Below are 21028 nucleotides of genomic sequence, written 5' to 3'. Positions count from 1 at the left end.
AGAGGTCCTGCCTTCATGCTGGACTTTTTATCTATTTCATATTATGAAGAACGTAACAGAAGGATCCAAAACACATAAAGGTGGGCAGGAACTCCCCAAACTTCTGAGTGGACAGGAACAGGGTAGAACATGATAGCAACTGCTGGAATCAAAAACACTTAAACTCGGTCAATTATTCTACATTTGTGACTAAAATGCTACTTTTGGACTATTTTAATATCCTGTAGGTTTTAATTAGATGATAATAATGTGGGTTGTTAAGTACTGTAGCTAAAAAAAGAAACTGGGCTGGGATGACACCATTTAGTCTATTAAAATGCTGTGTGTTGTCGGACATAAGAAAATTTATTGCGGAGCTTAAATCTGACAGATCAACATATATTTTTTCTGTACTTGTAGAGTCTTTAAAGGGATAAAACATGGAACTGCATATTTTATTTTATTTTGCCTTGACATACATTTTAAGTCTTTGCATTGAAACAAGACAACCCAGACTGATGCATTACAATTTAGAGAACTCTCTTCCACACAAAAAGCATCGGATTTTTAATTATTTATCAAATATATTGCTTTATTCATCCTAGGCATACTTATTACACAGGACAGGAACATACAGCCCCTTAAAACCTTCCGCAGGACCATGGATAGCATCATTACACCAAAGACATTGACCACCCAGCTGCCTTCTTGCCTCTCTGTCACTTTGAATATTTGAAAACATTACCTGGTAATGGTCATCCCACATTCAATCACAAACCTATATGACTACAATCTTGATGACCACTAGAGATTACCTGTGGGACAATTTCTTTTTTAGACATCAATAAAAAAAGAGATATCACTTTGGCCACATTTGTAGTATGCAGGAAAAGCACAATACGTAGTAGACAGCAAAGAGCCATTTATTATTTTGTATATGGATCATTGATGCCTATGTGCATCCTTATAGAAATATTAAAAAAAAAAAAATCACATATCCAGAGCCACGTGTTTGCCATTCTCCTCAGTATGATCATGTGGCTTTCATCTGTTCATTTGCAATTTTATGCTACACAAGCTTTCGTCCATGTGAGCTGAACAAAATGCACAAGCCATAGGAACATTGTTGTATGGAGAGCTCCTGTTAGTGCACAGGTTTGTTCGGAGTCTCTTCTGTAGCCAGTAGAAGAGTCATTGTCCATTCACTACTGTTGTCCAGCTACAATGCCCAGGACGTACTACGTATTTCCACCATAGGAAGATGACCGTGAGTGTCCGTTATATTTCAGAGTGAAGAAATCTTTCTTCGTGATCAGTGATCATGAGAAGCTCTCTTTCTGTCTCCGGATAGGTAGCTCACAGCACTTTTTTTTCTTGGAAAATATATGTAAAATGTATGGGTCGGACACCAGAAACCAGTACTGATGTAATGTTCCACACACAGGACTCAGCATTGCTCTGATACAATGAAACCTTCTTTTTCGCCAACAGGTTCTACTTCAGCATAAGCGGGATGTCCAGATCCTCTCCGGAACTTCATTGCTGGCCACCGGCTGGGACGTCGCTGTCAAGATACAACATTACATATTTTAAATGAGAACTTCAATAAATGTCATGTTTATAGATGGACCTATACTTCCTGTCCACCTTGGTCAATTGGCTCTTGATGTCTCCCTCTAACTCCAAATGACTGGCTTACCTTAAGCTGACCATACACTAGTAGAATTTGGTTTGAATGTTTTTTTTTTTTTTTTCAAGAACTTTAATTCCATTTCCTAATTGTTAGTGGGGTCACATTGATGTTAGTTTCCAATGCAGGAAATTTGAAGGAGTAGGATGGAAAATGTTCTCAAAGTTCTAAAAGTGAATGTGGTTTTGTTTGTAAAAGTTCAAAATCAAATGTTAAAAGTAAACATTTTTTACGTTTTGTCAAGTCATCAAACGTACTTACGAGACTTTTCATAAAAATGTTTGTATGAAATTTGACCAAAAATCTACTAGTGTATAATCTAGCTTTAATAACACACACAAAAAAATCAGATGTCATATCCATGCAAGGCATGCTCAAGCTGGAGGCAGAAAGGCTGAAAGAGACATTTTGGTCCCTCGATGTGAGTACAACCAGAACCAGCAACTTGAAGAGCACTGACACTCTACTCTGCAGTATAATTCCACTGACAAATTGTAATAAAAGCAAAAATTACTCAGGTAGCATAGACAGGATGGAGGTCTAGAACTTTTTACATGGAAACGTTTTTCTGATTGTAATATGATGTGTATTTGGATATGTACCCAGCACCTATGCTGCCCTATAAGGGCTATGTAAAAGTCCATCCCTGGATTGGCTAGGCCCCAGGGTTGACTAACCTCCAACCACTCCTTTTGAGGATGAAACTACAGATTGTGATTATTATATTACTATTATTATGCATGGGAGAGGCTCTGTAGAAGCCCTGAAGGCAAGCATGGGAGGAGTTGAAGAAGGAACTAGAGAGCAGGAGGTCTTGGAAGGAGTGAAGAGAACAGTTTGGTTGGTATTTTGAGATGAGGTTGGTGATGCAACGCAGAGCATAGATGGCTTTTTAGGTTGTTAGTGGATTAACTTGGGTGTAACTAACCTGTCCACAGATGGGTCAAACCTCGGACGGTCCCTGCTGAACCGGGCAAGTTTCGACCCATCTATGGCCAACTTTAATGTGGGTTTCCTGCTGGTGCTCTGGTTTCTTGCAACAAACAAAAAAATATTGATCATCACTTTTCTCCCAAACTTGCCCTAGTGTGTGTAGTAGCCTGCAGCAGGGGTGTAGATTGTAAGCTCATTTGAAAACAGGGAGTGATGTAAATGGATTGGTATTCTCCAGAGCTATATCAAAAGCTGGGTTCACACTGGTACAATAAGACAGTCTTACGACTGTGGATCAGACTTTGCACTGCGACTTGAAGTCCGACTTCCATCCAACTCCAAAGAATAGGATCCGACTTTTATCCTGACAATACCAGGCCCTTTGTGTCTAGTAAGAATCTTGAGGGGAAACTCCACGCCAAAAATTAAAAAAAAAAACACGGCATAGGATTCCCCTTTGACCATACAAAAGGGTCTGGTATTGTTTTAAGGGGACTCCAAATGCCAAAATTAAAAAAAAAATGATGTGGGACTCCCCCAAATCCATACCAGACCCTTATCCGAGCACGCAGCCCAGCAGGTGAGGAAAGGGGGGGCGAGCTAGCGCCTTCCCTCCTGGATGATACCAGGCTACATGCCCTCAACATGGGGGGTGGGTGCTTTGGGGAAGGGGGCCCTGTGCCCCCCCACCTCAAACCACCTTGTCCCCATGTTGATGGGGACAAGGGCCTTTTCCCGACAACCCTGGGCAGTGGTTGTGGGGGTCTGCTGGCAGGGGGGGCTTATCGGAATCTGGAAGCCCCCTTTAACATGGTGGTCCCCAAATCCCACCCCCACTCTATGTAAATGAGTATGGGGTACATTGTACCCCTACCCATTCACCTAAAAAAATTTACATAGGGTGGGGAGGCTGAGACCTGGGGGCCCTTTTGTTAAAGGGAAAAAAAGGAAAGAAAAACTGCGCATAGGTAAAATGTGTAAATAAAAAAAAAAAGCTGCAAATTCCTATGTGTAACACAAACATAAGATAAACAGAAAAAAAATGGAACTGCGCTAATGAAACAAATTATATGAATGACAACCAGCCATCATACAGTGCAAAACCTTGTGAAAGGTATATAAAACATGCATATAATACACATCACTAAGCATATGCATTTGAATAAACGTACAAAAGTGCTTTTTCATGTGCAATAGTGCAAATTATAAAATACTATGTTAAAGTCCATACAATAAATGGGATAGGTCACCCAAGTGTTGATTGAAATGTGGACAATCTGGATGATTGAAAATAATGTGTTAGATCCACCACCACCAATAGAGATACTGGCCGCTTACCAGAAACACATGACCCCCCACTACAGAGGGTCTGGGTAGGCTGTTAAAATGATTGTTCCGAACCACCATCAAGGGACCGGATAGTAATGCTCCGATGGGATAATGGGGGCCTGGATGTCAGATGGATCAGCAGCACAATAGCAGGGCGTCAAACTCTCGGCAGCGAGGTTAACCATAAGTGAAAAAGAGAACTTCAATAGTGTAAAATCATATGGTTTTATTGAGTAAAAAATTTCCTCTTCAGTCGTTTAACACTTTGATTTTACATGTGAGTGTTTACATTTTTTACTCAATAAAACCATATGATTTTACACTATTGGAGTTTTCTTTTTCACTTATGGTTAACCTCGCTGCCGAGAGTTTGACGCCCTGCTATTGTGCTGCTGATCCATCTGACATCCAGGCCCCCATTATCCCATCGGAGCATTACTATCCGGTCCCTTGATGGTGGTTCGGAACAATCATTTTAACAGCCTACCCAGACCCTCTGTAGTGGGGGGTCATGGGTTTCTGGTAAGCGGCCAGTATCTCTGTTGGTGGTGGTGGATCTAACACCTTATTTTCCATCATTGTCCACATTTCAATCAACACTTGGGTGACTTATCCCATTTATTGTATGGACTTTAACATAGCATTTAATAATTTGCACTATTGCACATGAAAAACCACTTTTGTACGTTTATTAAAATGCATATGCTTAGTGATGTGTATTATATGCATGTTTTATATACCTTTCACGAGGTTTTGCACTGTATGATGGCTGGTTGTCATTCATATAAATTGTTTCATTAGCGCAGTTCCTTTTTTTTTTTTTTTTTTTCGTTTTGTTAAAGGGAGCTTCCAGATTCCGATAAGCCCCCCACCCGCAGACCCACACAACCACCCCCCAGGGTTGTTGGGAAGAGGCCCTTGTCCCCATCAACATGAGGACAAGGTGCTTTGGGGTGGGGGGGCGCAGGGCCCCCCCACCCCAAAGCACTCACCCCCCCATGTTGAGGGCATGGGGCCTGGTATGGTCCAGAAGGGGGGGTGCGCTCGCTCGCCCCCCCTTTCCCGACTTGCTGGGCTGCGTGCTCGGGTAAGAGTCTGGTATAGATTTTGGGGGGACACCACGCTGTTTTTTGGGCATGGGGGTTCCCCTTAAAACCATACCAGACCGAAGGGTCTGGTATGGTCTTGGAGGGGGAACTCTATGCCGTTTTTCTTTTCATTTTGGCGTGGGGTTCTGTTTCAAAATCCTCAGAGCACAAGTCGCATGCCAAAGTCGGATCAGTTAAGACAATGATCACACTTGGATCCGACTTCAATGATATTCAGTGGGCTAAAGTAAGATCAAAGTGGGACTAACGTAGTGCGGGAACCTTATTCAAAGTCGGACCATGTACTCCCAATGTCGAAGCGTTTGTCGTACCAATGTGAATTCAGCCTAAAAAACCCAATCAATTTCAGTTTACACCAACTAAATGCATACCAGCTGCAAAGAAAATGTGTACAAAGTCTAAGGTCTCATTCACACCAGCACACAAGCTAACACTGGCATCATTGGTGGGTGTGCACCTGCACAGATGTCAAATTAGGAGCAGCAGCTGTGTCCGTGCAGCTGCTGCATCCTAATTGCCATGAATGGGACTGTGTGCGTGCAGATGCACGGAACACCTATACAGTACATGCCCGTGCAGGCAAGCATGGTCCACACACAGGTGTAAGGTGTAGTATGCCTGTGTGAATAAGTCCTATGTCTTACCCAGTCCTTTATTCTTTTCTGCTGGTATTTAACTATGTAAGAAGTGTAGTGTATCTCAGCCCCTTCTATCCCAGCCTCAGAAATCTCCATTCCTCTTATGATCTGGGTGCTTACATACATAAAGTACAGTATATATTTCTTTTTAACATCAGCTAACTTTATTGTTTTTGATTTCCCTCTCCATTTAAAGCACATTTCCACTTAATACACACGGCAACGCATTGCTCTTTTGTTCATTTATAAAACTAACTATATAGTAGAAATGGAGATCATCTTCTAAACAGAGCGCTGCCGCTTCTAGTCTCTGGAGTGCCGTGTGATCAACATTCTGCCCAAGGTTGTCATTCTCACTGAGACTTGACAGATATTTAATAAGTCATTGTGAAGGCAGATAGAAACCCCTTTATCCGACAAAAGACTGATTTGATGTTCATGAAAGAAACATGTCTCTGTACAGTACGCCAATGGAGGAGACTACACAGGAATAAATGTTTATGGTATTAGAAGAATGCTGGCAAGGCACAGAATGTAACATTCAGGCAACATTTGAGATCAAGCAAACCAGCTTTAGTTTGAGGGATTATGTCTTTTTTCATCTAAAATATACAGTATGCTTTAATAGCCCCAGAACACAACACGTTGGGTATGCCTTACAGATGGACTAAATCAATTAGCTATAGCAGGGTTTACAAGATATCTAAGAAGATAAGGGCCTATTTAAACCACCTAGAACAACAGCAGAGCAGGCACTGCAGAGGACTAGAAAGTTGGAAAGAGGTATGGGCTGTCTTCTCCTCCACCACCATCCACTTAGTGACCAGATGGAAGCAGAAATTACTACCTTTACATGATGGAATGAAACAGCGGTAGGAGGAGGTGAGAGATGGGTTGAGGGAAGGCTGTCTGAGTTCCTGGTATTTTTCTGCCATTGCCAATTTATAACCCACATATTGCCAACATTGTTCATTTGTTGTCTAAGTTGTTACCAACTCCTACTAGTCCTGGTAAGGACACTCTCTTCATAGAGTTTGCATGTTATCCTTGTGCTTACCTGGGTTTCGTCCAAATACTCCAGTTTCTGCCCATACTCCAAAGACATGCTGGTAGGTTAATTGTCTATTTTCCAAATTGGCCCTAGTATGTGTGTATGCATGTTAGATATTGACCTTGGATTGTAAGCTCCTTTGAGATTAGGGTCTGATGTAAATGTACAGTATGTAAAGCACTGCAAAAATTGTCAGTGTTGTATAATTACCTGTAACAAATAAAAAAAAAATGTATTGCCACCATTTTGCATTGCCTGTGTACTGCAATGATTAGTAGTTTTGTTGTTTAAGCATTGACATGACTGTCAGTCCATTACCAGGACACGCTCCTGTATTATTACAGTTGCCAGCATGTAACCTATGCATAGCCACAGTTGTTGGTGTGTGTTTGTTGCCCATTATTTTGTCACACTTGCCATTGTTTAGCCAACACAGGTCTGTGCATGTACTGGCATATTTGTTCATGTTTTATCACAGGTTAGTGTTGAGGGGCTATTTATATGAGTGCATAAAATCAAATCTAAACAGCTCTGTTTATTATGGGGTCCACATTAATATCATTTAAACCCCTTCCCCACAGGCCAGTCACTTTACAACCATGCCTCTTAACCACTTAAGCCCTGGACCATTTGGCTGCCCAAAGACCAGAGCACTTTTGCGATTTGGCACTGCAACACATTAACTGAAAATTGCGCGGTCGTGCGACGTGGCTCCCAAACAAAATTGACGTCCTTTTTTCCTCACAAATAGAGCTTTCTTTTGGTGGTATTTGATCACCTCTGTGGTTTTTATTTTTTGCTCTATAAACAAAAAACTAGCAACGAATTTGAAAAAAAAAACGCATTATTTTTTACTTTTTGCTATAGTAAATATCCCCAAAAAATATATAAAAAAAACATTTTTTTTCCTCAGTTTAGGCCGATACATATTCTTCTACATATTTTTGGTAAAAAAAAATCACAATAAGTGTATATTGATTGGTTTGCACAAAAGTTATAGTGTCTACAAAATAGGGGATAGTTTTATGGCATTTTTATTAATAATTTTTTTTTTACTAGTAATGGCGGCGATCATCAATTTTTATCATGACTGCAACATTATGGCGGACAGATCGGACACTTTTGGCACGATTTTGGGACCATTCACATTTATACAGTGATCAGTAAGATTAAAAATGCATTGATTACTGTGTAAATGTGACTGTCACTGAAGGGGTTAATCACTAGGTGGAGCTGTAGGGGTTAAGTGTGTCCTAGGGGGTGATTCTAACTGTGGGGGGGGGTTGGGCTATGTGTGACATGACACTGATCACCGCTCCCAATTACAGGGAGCGGTGATCAGTGTCCTGTCACTAGGCAGAAAGGGGAAATGCTTGTTTACATTAGCATTTCCCCGTTCTTCCTCTCCGTGAGACGATTGCGGGTATCCTTATGGACATCAGGTCCACGGGACCTGCGATCACACTCACGGAGGTCGCGGTGGGTAATCACTTCTTAAAGAGCAACATACAGGTACATTATTCTGCCGGTACGTCCCCTTCTGCCAACGTATATCGGCATGAGCTGGTCGGCAAGCGGTTAAAGACAAATATATTTTTACATAGTTACATTGGACCAGCTTGGATATATACCATACCTGGCCAATGAAGCAAGAAGCTGGAAACAACTGAAGTAGACACCTCTATTCCAGTGCCTCGCACACTTGCTTTCAGTCTTGCGTCGGGTCACTGAACACAGGAGGTCAGCTGTTCACCACAGGCACCATTCAGGAAATTCTTTGCAACTTCTGAATGAATGCAAAATGTTCTCTGACTGGATGAGGTGGAGAGGTGGGGCGGTGATGTCACACTTTCCACATCGTCCAATCAGAGAATGCTTTGCATTCATTCAGAAGATGCAAAGCATTCTCTGAATGGCACCCATGATGAGTGGCCAGCCTACTAAGTTCACAATGCAGCAGATTGGCTGCTCGGCATGGGACCCCTGAAACAAGTGGAGATCACTGGAGCCCCATTGAAAACGTCACCTATGACGAAACGCGTCTGGGAGGGCGCGCATTGATGTCACCACGCTGTCTGTGAGGAGGACGGGCTTTTATGTTTGCTGGCATTTGGTCTATAAGTTTTTATCTATGTAAGTGCAATACATTCTTTCATTAATAAATGATATGCAGTATTACGCTATGGTCAGTTTCTCCCTTCTTTGAGCATTCCCCGGAGTACAGTCCATTATTTCTTCGACCCAGTGGGATGCCTAGGGGGTTGTTACCATCAGACCTTTGACTAGGGGCAATCCCGTGTCAGTCCAGCAGCTGTCCTTGGAAGATAAAGGCCGTGGTTACAGTCGATTGCTTCTTGCCTCCTGCCATTTGGTAAGCAGGCAATTCGTAAGGTGGTCGGGCACTTTTTATTGGTATGAAGTCACTGTGGTGGTTACTTGATCAATTTATGGACTATTGATTTAGCATTTACGGACTGATTCACTGTTTATTTTTCACTTTTATTTTTCACAATTTGTATTACATTTTTTATTATTTCTTATTATATTTACTTGTGTTTTGAGCGCAGCTCCTTTTTATCCATAGATCACTGGAGTAGCAGTGCCTACTACAGTGATTAACAACATTTTGGGGCATCAGCACCTATGGCATTTACATAGTAACTATGTAAAAATATAGCATGTGTGGAATTATTCTATTGGTATTTTGGCTGTACTCCTAAATTGGCATTCTAGCGCAAACTGCTCTCCTAGAATCACAGACCCTTAGGGTTAGCAAGTATGCATATGCTGGTTGTATACTGTTTTTGGGGCCTGGAAACTCCAAATCATACAAAGCACCAGACACAAATTGTCATTCAGCATGTAAAATTGTACTGACAGATTAACTAGGTTTCAGAAAACTAGAGGTTGGCAGTGCTTTGTACCCAGTACTGTAAATGCAATAATTTTGCTAGTGTGAAAATATGAAATGAAAGGGAAGCAGATTACCTCAATAAAAAAGAGGCTAGCAGATGATGTCGGATGATGGTACATGTAAATTGTTACAAGGATGGCAGCAGCAACAACGAGGACCAGTACGAGTATCCCTATAATTAATCCCGTGTGCAGCGTGCCGTGCGTCTTCTCCTCCGCGCTGTCATCCGTTGAGGCTGCAGTATAAGAAAACATGACAGTATAAAATGAATAACAATACTTTGTTTTCCTACCACTCTGTGCATTTAATCAGTACAAGCCTCAGTCACATATTTTATATGAAAGGTATAGGTAATGGAAATCCATCAGGAGTCTTACGGTACAACAAAAATGCTGGATGTCTGATGGTGTAATATGAACAAGGGCCAGGTTTGACGGGCTTGTGTTGATAGGCAAATGCAGTGTGCTTTTGACATCAGTTTAAGACCTTTCTAAAACAAATCCAAATTCATTGGCAGGTGCAGTTGAGTTGACCTTCTACTCACTTGCTTCAAGCTGCTTTTGCATTTCCAAAATCTTGTATGGAAAAAGAAGCAGTTCTGGCACGAGCAAGAGCCATTTAACACTGGCCTTCTTAGCTTGGGCCTGATGTAAAAACATAATTTTTCCTTCCTTGTGGCTCACTAATGTAAAAGGAAAGCCTCCTCCAAGAACTGGTCAACGAGTCATATAAGGATTTATGTATGATTTGTATGATTTACCTTAACTGACCTAACGCTTGAGGAATGCAGGATGACAGAGCCCACTATCTCCCTTAAAAGGTGATATCACTGTCCAAACAACGTTGATTGGTCATTTACTCACATACTAGCCTGTATCTACCACAGCCCCAATTAGAATAAGCTAATCCTCTAATGCCGTGTACACACGGGCGGACTTTTTGACCAGACTGGTCTGACGGAACAAATCCGTCGGACAACTGACCGTGTGTGGGCTTCATCGGACCTGCAGCGGACTTTTTCGGTCGAAAATCAGATGGTCTTTAGATTTGGAACATGTTTCAAATCTTTCCGCTGGAACTCTGCCGGACCCAGTTCCTATCGAGAAATCCGCTCGTCTGTATGCTAGTCCAACGGACGAAAACCAACACTAGGGCAGCTATTGGCTACTGGCTATCAACTTCCTTATTTTAGTCCGGTCGTACGTCATCACGTACGAATCCATGCGGCGGACTTTGCTGTGATCGTGTGTAGCCAAGTCTGTTCATTTGAAAGTCCGTCGGAAGTCCGTCGAAAGTCTGTCGGAAAGACCGTCAGACCTTTGATGCCGAAAAGTCTGCCCGTGTGTACAGGGCATAACAGAACGTCGAGAAGCAAGTGTCTGTCCTGATCATCTGCCAACTATTAAAAACAGATGGGGTCTTTGGGAAGAGTATCTAAAATCTATCCTTATATATTCTTTTGATATTATTGCATTTGTACATTTGTCACTCTGTCGTTATTCAATTAAATGTTATATACAGTGCCTGGAAAAAGTATTCATACCGCTTGAAATTTTCCACATTTTGTCATGTTACAACCAAAGACATAAAAATTTATTTTATTGGGATTTTATGTGATAGACGAAAACACAAAGTGGCACATAATTGTGAAGTGGAAGGAAAATGATAAACTGTTTTCAACATTTTTTACAAATAAAATGTGGAAAATTTGAAGGAGTATAAATACTTTTTCAAGGCACTGTATATACTTACAATTGTTTGTGTGATCTTTGCACATATGGAAAATCTCTAAAAAGTGTAAACTGTCATGTAACCAAAACAGGGCCTTGTTCTGCCTTGACGGCCATGCACATCTCTGTATCTTCCTGGGGATTTACATCCTATCCAACCAGAAGCTCTTGTAGTACACCTGCACGGTTCCATATGGACCCTTGAGCAGACACGGCTTATGGGCTGTTTGGTGCCCTTCTATGGTTGATGTAATGCCACTACCTACTAAACGGCTACTTTTTGGCCCTTTCCTTGCTGGAAATGAACCCCAAGATTGGTTGTAGATGGGAACAGTGGATGTTTATCTACCTCTATTGACAAGACCTTGACGTCTATACTCTAATAAATTTGAATTACCATTGGTTTGAACTTGTGAAAGCCTCCTTACAAGTAAGATCCTCTTGTGTGTTAACTGAAACCTGAATGTGTCCTGAAGAAGTTCTCTACGAAACGCGTAGACGCATCGGGGCTTGTATCATGTACATTTTCATATAGATGGTTTTTATTACCTTGAGTCAATGTATTTGTATTGTATGCATTTAATAAAATGTATTATATTATTATTTTGATTATGTTCTCTTAGGTTTGTTGTGCCTCTAAAGTCCGTTTAGGAGTTCCTTGTTGAACCCCCTCCTTTTTTAGGCCATGCAAAGTTGTCCCATACACTCCTACACCTTCATTAATGATTGTATCCTAATAATTAGCATCGAAAATTTCATTTTTCACATATTTAAAAGATTAAAGTAAGTATGTCACAAACCTGATCAATTAAATCCCAATTCCAGCATTTTTTAAATGAAAAAGGTAGCCCATCTGTTACAAAAATCATAATACTCAGCTCCTCTCCTACACTGCCCCCCCCGCAGACCCAACAATCTGTGATCCAATGCTGGTCTTCTTCCCTGTTGAATGTCATCCAGCTTAACTTCACACCTTTCTGTGAGTGCAGGATGTCATGAACCTGTCACCATTGTGCTCCATACTCATAGTGTAATGACGAAGAGAACATTGTTATTTTTGGAATCAAATTCCTGTATCTCTTTTGTCTAATGAGTTATTTTTGGTTTGATGTATACATTTCTATAAAACACTAATTTAATACCAAAAATATTATATTACAATAAACTTTTTTTCAACATCTAAATGATTACATTTCCTATTTCCAACACCCTTACCTTTCCTTTTTATCTTTTCTAATTCCATTAAAGTGTAACTAAAGGGAAAACCTCTTTTTTTTTTTTTTTTTTTTTTAAATGGATAGCATAAGGGAGGGTTATAACCCCTGTCAGTTTTTTGTTTGCTTTTTTTTGCATTCTGTGTCCCATTGGGAAAACTTCCCTTCAGTTCCTGTCCAATAGCCAAAACAGGAAGTGAGATGAAATTCCTCCAAAGTGAGGGAATCCTGATGTGTCACCAGAACAGTGCCCCCATTGGAACATTTCCTCCTATTGGTGTTCTAATGTCAACCCAAAGTTTGGAATTTTCTTTTACTTTCACTTTTGATGACAACAATAAACAGAACAAATTGAGAGGGGGAATCTCCCTAACGTGGGCACAAACTGCAAAAAAAAAAACGACGGGGTCAAATTTCTCTCCACTTTAACCAAAACTAAAAAAAAAAGTTTTGCCTTTATCTACACTTTAAAATGTTTGTGATAAGACTATAGAATTGTAACACATTTATGCAAAACATTTTTGTTTTACTCTGAATCTTTTATTTGAAATGTAATAAATATAATTGACTTGAAAAAACGCACTTATAGGTTTTACCTATTTTTTAATATTTCACATACATGTTAAAACATAAATAAAATGTGGGAATGCTGTGCTGTGTTTCAAAATAATATCTAAAATCTAGGCAGCTAACACATAAGCAGTATACACAACTTACAACATAAATAATAGTGGAAATGTAGCGCCTTTAAACACAGGTGTTCAAATATTCAAACATAAAACATTTAAACACAGTATTGTTATTAGATTAAAAAGGACAGTCCATGTTTAATAATTCCATCAAACAGGTAGTAGTCCATGATAGAGCCACCAAACGAGTGAGTATACAGCAGGGCAAAAGTATCCAATGGAATGCACAGCCACCAATGGAAAGGATGCAAACTCACCGAACAAAGTAGCTGCCATTCCATGACATGAAAGCCTTAAACACACATAGAGGTCCCTCTGGACATCATGCAGTGGATCGCTTCCACCTATAGATCATATCAGGATCCCACTAGGAATAAAATAAGCTCACCCAGAGCCCAGAAGGGTTCTAATAGTGTATTAAGGTTTATTCCAAATGTAAAATACACAGCAAGTCCAAAAAGTAAAACAATAAAAACTCACATAGATTGCGTCTGGCGACCAAAAATCACACAGCAGCGAGACGTTAGTGCCAAATGCCGTACTGACGCATTTCATCCGATAGGACAGTGTCAAGGGGTTCCATGTTTGACAGAATTATTAGACTGTCCTTTTTAACCTAATAACAATACTCATGTTTTTACATGTTTTATGTTTGAATATTGGTACACCTGTGTTTAAAGGTGCTGCACTTCCACTATTATGTTAAAATATACATTTATGGCTTGAATATTTACTGGGGAACCTCAAAACTATAAATCTTCTGAAAGTAAAGGACCTACAGAATAACATGTTCATTGGCACAATTTTTTTATTTCACGCAATGTGTGCAAATGTTTATGAAATCTATACAGTACTTTCAGTAAAAAAATACATTGAAATGTATTTTAGTGCACACACAAAATAATCTTTACATTTTTCAATAAATATAAAAGATGAGACAGTGTCAAGATAATAAATACAAAATATGTCAATCCTTAAAATCGCATGTGTCTGTGAAATGGCAAAAAAAACCCCTACAATACCCAAAATGGCCAAAAAGCAACCTTTTAAAAACCTACATCCATTAAGAGTGGTTGGAATGTGTCCTTTCCCTGCACACTTTGTACTATAAGGTGTCTATATTTCTGATGCCTGAAAGCTGGGAAGTATGGTAAAACTGACCCAGAAAACAGTAATGGTAAACCAGAAATTAGTGATCTCACTGGCTACAGGTGGTGTGTGTATCACAAGATTGACTGGCCAAAAAAGAATAAAATGTTGGATATCCTAATGGAATGTATCTATGAAAAAGAATCTAATCTCTCTGGATAAGATGGCATCAATGCACAAAAGGGCCATGGGGGAAACCTCAGACAGAATCCAATGAGGGGGCTGAAGAACAACAGAGCACATTGGTTCTTTTCTGTCCAAGTTCAATGTCTAGTTCCTTATGTTCTACAAGCCAACACACTTCTTCATCAGAGCTTTAGGTGTTGAAAGAAAGAATAGGTAAAAAACAACTAAATGCCTATCCAGAGTAATTACCATGTAATGGTGTTCTGTAGTTCTTATAATCAAAAACTCCTCCAATTCTTTAGAGCCCTATGTTTACATCATATTTCAATCACTAAAGTCCTGAAGAAGGGGGCATCTTAGGTCTCCTAAATGCTTAGAAATAAACCTTTAACTTGGACTTCCAAATACCAGTTTGGTGTTTCCTTCTTCTCTCTCCCCCCACCCCAGTTCCACTTGAAAACTGACCATAATAAAAACATTGCACAAGCCGTGGTTACCTTGAAAGAAACCTGGATGTTAAAATGAACATTAGATCCAGAGATACGGGAAAGTGTAAGGAATATGCAAATCTAGACTTTACTTGTTAGAAGTGGACCCGCCTCGCCAAGCCGATTTATTGACCAAGAAGACTTTCTATCACATCAACAAGCTAATACGGATTCCCAGAAGCTAGAACTGTATAGAAAAGTGCCACAATTTGCATACAATTTCAGCTGTTCAAATCTTTGGAAAACCTGACTATTATAACATTTAGGGATGGGTGAACGGTTCAGCCCGAGCATAAGTTCGGGCCGAACTTTTGTTATTCAGAATTTCAGTGAACAACGAACATTATGCGGGTTCGTGGCAAATTCGAAAGCCGCGGAACCCTGTTAAAATCTATGGGACCCTAACATGAAAAACCAAAAGTGCTTATTTCAAAGGCTTATATGCAAGTTATTGTCATAAAAAGTGTTTGGGGACCTGGGTCCTGCCCCAGGGGACATGTATCAATGCAAAAAAAAGTTTTAAAAATGGCCGTTTTTTCGGGAGCAGTGATTTTAATGGTGATTTTAATGGTAGGGGTACAATGTACCTGTTACCAATTCAAATAGGGGGGAGGCCGGGATCTGGGGGTCCCCTTGTTAAAAGTTCAGCTCATCCTTAATGACATTCTTGTTCTGTTCATTGAAGGTATACCACATTTTTTTCACCATATGTTCAGTTTGAATTGCCCATATTTGTGACAGATTTACTCTAGCCACTTGAATACCAGGCCCATTCTGACATTTCTCTCCTACATGTAAAAATCATAATTTTTTTTGCTAGAAAACTACATAGAACCCCCAAACATTATATATATATGTTTTTTTAGCAAACACCCTAGAGAATACAATGGCGGTCATTGCAACTTTTAATTTCGCAAAGTATTTGCGCAGCAATTTTTTGAATGCGTTTTTTTTGGAAAAAAAAAACAGTTTTGTGCTGTAAAAAAAACAAAACAGTAAAGTTAGCCCAATATTTTTGCATAATGTGAAAGATGAAGTTACGCCGAGTAAATAGATACCTAACATGTCATGCTTCAGAATTGCACACGCTCGTAGAATGGCGCCAAACTTCACTACTTAAAAATCTCCTTAGGCGACGCTTTAAAAATTTTTACTGGTTACATGTTCTGAGTTACAGAGGAGGTCTAGGACCAAAATTATTGCTCTCGCTCTAACGTTCGCGGCAATACCTCATATGTGTGGTTTGAACACTGGTTTCATATGTGGGCAGGACTTAGGTATGCGTTCGCTACTGTATGCGAGCTCGTTCATTTTACTTAATTTATTTTAGCTTGACACTTTTTTCCCCCAAATTTTTTTTGATCACTTTTATTTCTATTACAAGGAATGTAAACATCACTTGTAATAGGAATATGACATGACAGGTGCTCTTAACAGTGAGATATGGGGTCAGTAAGACCCCACACCTCACCTCTAGGCTGGTAAGCCTGAAATCAAAAAAAAAAAAAAAAAAAAAGATCACCATTTCCCAGCCGAAGCGGCACCGTTTTTTTGAATACAGAGGCCGGGCGTGATGTCATAACATCACGCCTGGCCTCCGAACGATCATAGAGATTCTGGCGACCATCTGGTCCGCCAGAAATCTTTATGCTCAACATCCGGGGCCGGCGGATCCTGTGTCCGACTCACCGATCGTAGTGGTGAGTCGGTAGAAGCACCGGAGGGCGGCGGGATGGGTGGGACGTCCCCTCTCGCCTCCCGTAGGAATGATCACGTGGTGGCCGATATGATCATTCTTATGGTGCACAGATTCACTGGCTCTAAAAGACGATATCTGAATGATGCCTGTAGCTACAGGCATCATTCAGATATCCCCGCTCAAAGCCGAGGACGTCATTTGGCGTATGGCAGGCGGGAAGCGGCTAGAGATTAAAAGAGGAACTGCAGTCTACTCACATAATTTGTAATAAAAACATGTTTGCCATTCTGAATCTTCCCTTCAACCACTTTGCATGTTATTTTATATATACCGTGATTCTGTATTTGCCAAATATGCTGCAGAAATCTCCCTTCACTAAGTCTGGCTGCAGCCATTTTAACTGTGGGCAGCTGAAGCTGCCACCCGTTCACTTCCTAAATTTACACAGACACACAGAGGCACATCTCCAGCTCTGCAGCCCTGCAGCTCTCATTGGCCCTCTTATGACTCATCCTCCCTCCCTTCCTGGCAAACTCTCACGAGAGTGAGAGAGAGCTGTGCATGATGTCATAAGCCTAGGTGTTTTACCAGACAAGAAACAGGAAGTGGGCTGTATAAAGTATTTACTGGCAGAAAAAACGATCTATATTACTATCCAAAATTAAAACAACTAGGTCAGAAAATGTAATAGATGGAAAGTTGAAAAAAAGACTGAAGGTCCGCTTTAACTTACACGGGAAACAAGTTATATTTGCCAAGCTGTACAATTCTTTTATTTCGTGGGCAGCCTATCTTTGATGACACTGTCCGTCCCGCTCAACTTCACCCTAGAGTGTTGTATCATAACTTTGTGCCTACCATGAAAAGCGCTTGAACTCTGACTGCCTCCCTATACACCTCCCTACCCACTCCTTATGCCTAAACTAAAAGACTGTCTAGGTAAAGTTGCCAACATTTTATAATTCAACAGGTTGTTATGTTGAAGGCTTAATTTTGTTTGTCTTATGCCCCGTACACACGGTTGGACATTGATCAGACATTCCGACAACAAAATCCTAGGATTTTTTCCGACGGATATCGGCTCAAATTTGTCTTGCACACACACGGTCACACAAAGTTGTCGGAAAATCCGATCGCTCTGAACGAGGTGAAGTAAAACATGTATGTCGGGCTCTAAATGGGGTAGTAGCCAATAGCTTTCATCTCTTTATTAATTCTGAGCATGCGTGGCACTTTGTGCGTCGGATTTGTGTACACACGATTGGAATTTCCGACAACGGATTTTGTTGTTGGAAAATTTTATAGCAAGCTCTCAAACTTTGTGTGTCGGAAAATCCGATGGAAAATGTGTGATGGAGCCTACACATGGTCGGAATTTCCGACAACAAGGTCCTATCACACATTTTCTGTCGGAAAATCCTATTGTGTGTACGGGGCATTAGAGAAGCTCCTAATAAAGAACCTAAACATTTTTCACATGGGAGAAGGTCACATTTTCCCCTGTACCTTATCACCAGGTATTTCCATCTGCTAAGGCAACAGTAGGAGCAGCAGGGGAGTGTTGGCAAGATATTAGTGGATGGGTGGGGATCTCCTTTACACAGACACTGTCTCTTTGCCCTCAATGGGCAAGGTGACAATTTTTTTAACTTATTCCCTTCCATCCAATTAAAGGAAAGGCCTTCTGTAGGACTTGTTGACACCAGATCCACTTCAAAATGCACAAATCCACAAACAGTGCTCTAATGCTTATGGTTAATCATCTTTAGATGCATTTTGAAGGACCCTATCCAGCTAACTTAAGGTGGTCTGACTGGGCTGATTTTTGGCAAAAGCCTGCTTAATTATTGTCCATCTCATCAAATAAAGTCACTCTTTGGTTGTACAGGCAGCTGAAAGTGCCACAGCTGCCTGAATACAATAGCCAGCAGTGGAGTTTCCTCCATCCATGCTGTTTGGTTTGGGTGGGGAATCAACTGATTTTCGTGTGGGCTGAATGAGAGAAAATGAGAGGTGTATGGCCAGTGCCACCTTTAAATGCAAAAGCACAGGTGATTGCATCACAAATGTAGCAGGCATGACTTATTTTCAACACACCTCAAGGCAGTGTGTTGGTGTAAATGGCTTCCTTGAAAAAAAACATGGATCTTCTCATGCCTGTGCATTTTGGCTGTATAGGCAAATGCAGCTCAATGCTTGACAACATGTTTGCCGAGAATGAACCCTTCACAATTATTTCCACTTTTTTTTTTTTTTTTTATACTTTTATTAAAATGACTTTATAAAGAAGCTTCTGTTTGCTGAAACATCGGCTGGCACCAGCTGCCGCAGGCTACAATCCAAATAGAGAACTCTGTGGTCCATTTGTAAAAGAAATTAAAAACAGGCAGAATAGGGAGACAAGGATGGGGGACTCAGTATGTCACAGACTGAAGATCAGGTCATGAAAGAGGATATCACGTTAATCTACTGTGATATATTATATCTGTATAACTGGGAGCCAGTTCTGTCATTTCAAATTGACAATGCTGAGCATGAAAAAAACGTGATTAGAGCCTCCGGGAGGGAGGCTTTTGTACCTGAATTATCAGAGGACCATGAGAGCAGACGTCAGGTTAATGAAATATACCATAGGCACATAAGGAGAGACTTTTCTAAACAGTGTAGGAAAATAACGAAACACAGTAAGTAACTGGTGATTTCCATAATCAAAACTTTATTCCTTCACCTCAAGGTTATTCTCCTCAAGAGGAATTGATTTCAATCTGTTTTCACTGAAGACAATAAACAAGGCTGTCAACTAGGAAAATAAGCTGTGCCGCACACACAAGCAACAGTTTCTATGGATGAGCCCCACCAGCATGGATTCCTGTGGGCTTAGTTGCCAGAAAAAAAGTTTATTAGACTCTGAGCAGCTTTTATTGCAAACTTAAAGTTAATATGTCATATATGAAAACTAGCGTTGTGGAGTAGATTAAAACAATGTAGGAAAGGTATATACTTTTCCTACATTTCCTACATCAGGGTATCTAGTATTTGGCACAGCCAATGCTCACTTTCAGCTGGAAAATTTGACATCAGTACTTTTTTTCATATCGTGTCTGGTAAAGTCAAATTATAAATTAGCTTTCCATCTGTAAGTTGGGAAATGGCATGGGGTTGCAAGTGTAGCACCCTCTAGTGCTAGTGTAAATAGTTTTTTTCTAGTGCAGGTAAATTTATGCAGGCTTGGCTGGCAGCCAAGTCTGTCAGTTTTTTTTGTCCTGGGTTAGGCAGAAAGCCAGGGAGAGCTGGATAACTCACATGCAGCATCACTGAGACCTGTCCCCAATTTCCACAATGTGCTGGATCCTTCTGGAAAGATGGAAGGAGAGGTGAGCTGGAGCTTTCTGGAGTATTCTGAGGGCCCTGACCAATCCCCAACTTGGAATGGCAGGGGGCAGGCCCTCTCAATACTTTGGGTCAGCCCAGCTGGGGAGAAGTTGTGTTTGGGTGGAAGCTGGAGATGGAGTGTTAGGCTGTTGTGGCCTTTGAGGGAACTCCCCAGTCTGGGGGGGGGATGACCTTTGGCCAGGAGGCACTGGGAGCAAAGAGGACAGTGGAAGAACACTGCCAGGGAAGTCTCCAGGAGGAACAACAGATTGGTGCAGAGCCAGTAAGGAGGACTGTGGTGGCATGGGCAGTGGAAAGAGGCAGCTGCAATCAGGAGGGCTGGCAGGGCCTGAAGCAGTGGTACTGGGATCAGTAGCCACATGGGACAGCTACCATGAGGACTACCATATTTGCTACACCATAGGGTCCCACAGTCCCTGCCTGCAAAGGGCATTTGATTTGGGCCTGGCTGAGCTAGTGTCAAACCTCAATAATAGTACTAGCTGGTCTCGGGAGTGATAGTCTGCAATTAAGTATATGTACTGGAGGTGAAGAGAAGAGATTGTACAGTATCTCACAAAAGTGAGTATACCCCTTACATTTTTGTAAATATTTTATTATATCTTTTCATGCAACAACATTGAAGATATGACACTTTGCTACAATGTAAAGTAGTGAGTGTCCACCAATGCAGCCTTGTGCCCACCAATACAGCCTTGTGCCCACCATGCAGCCTTGTTCCCACCATGCAGCCCTGTGCCCACCAATGCAGCTCTATGCCCACCAATGCAGCCTTGTGCCCACCAATGCAGCCTTGTGCCCAGTGCCCACCAATGCAGCCTTGTGCCCACCAATACAGCCTTGTGCCCACCAATGCAGCCTTGTTTCCACCATGCAGCCTTGTGCCCACCAATGCAG

At 41.0% G+C, this 21028-nt stretch overlaps 1 protein-coding gene across 1 annotated transcript in view; it reads right to left on the bottom strand.

Annotated features, from left to right (window-relative positions):
• Positions 1–420: 420 nt before the first annotated feature.
• Positions 421–21028, bottom strand: part of PLXDC2 (plexin domain containing 2) — an 803122-nt gene continuing 782514 nt past the window's right edge. Inside the window, exons 13-14 of the mRNA XM_073629749.1 lie at positions 9718–9878; positions 421–1543 (exon numbers count right to left, since the gene is read on the bottom strand). Coding sequence (XP_073485850.1) covers positions 1427–1543; positions 9718–9878 — 278 coding nt within the window. The 3' untranslated portion in view covers positions 421–1426. The remainder of the gene's footprint in view (positions 1544–9717; positions 9879–21028) is intronic.

The sequence above is a fragment of the Aquarana catesbeiana genome, linkage group LG05 (assembly GCF_042186555.1).
Source record: "Aquarana catesbeiana isolate 2022-GZ linkage group LG05, ASM4218655v1, whole genome shotgun sequence".
Classification (NCBI taxonomy): Eukaryota; Metazoa; Chordata; class Amphibia; order Anura; family Ranidae; genus Aquarana; species Aquarana catesbeiana.
The sequence above is the reverse complement of the archived record's forward strand: the minus strand, read 5'-3'. Positions and strand labels throughout refer to the sequence as shown.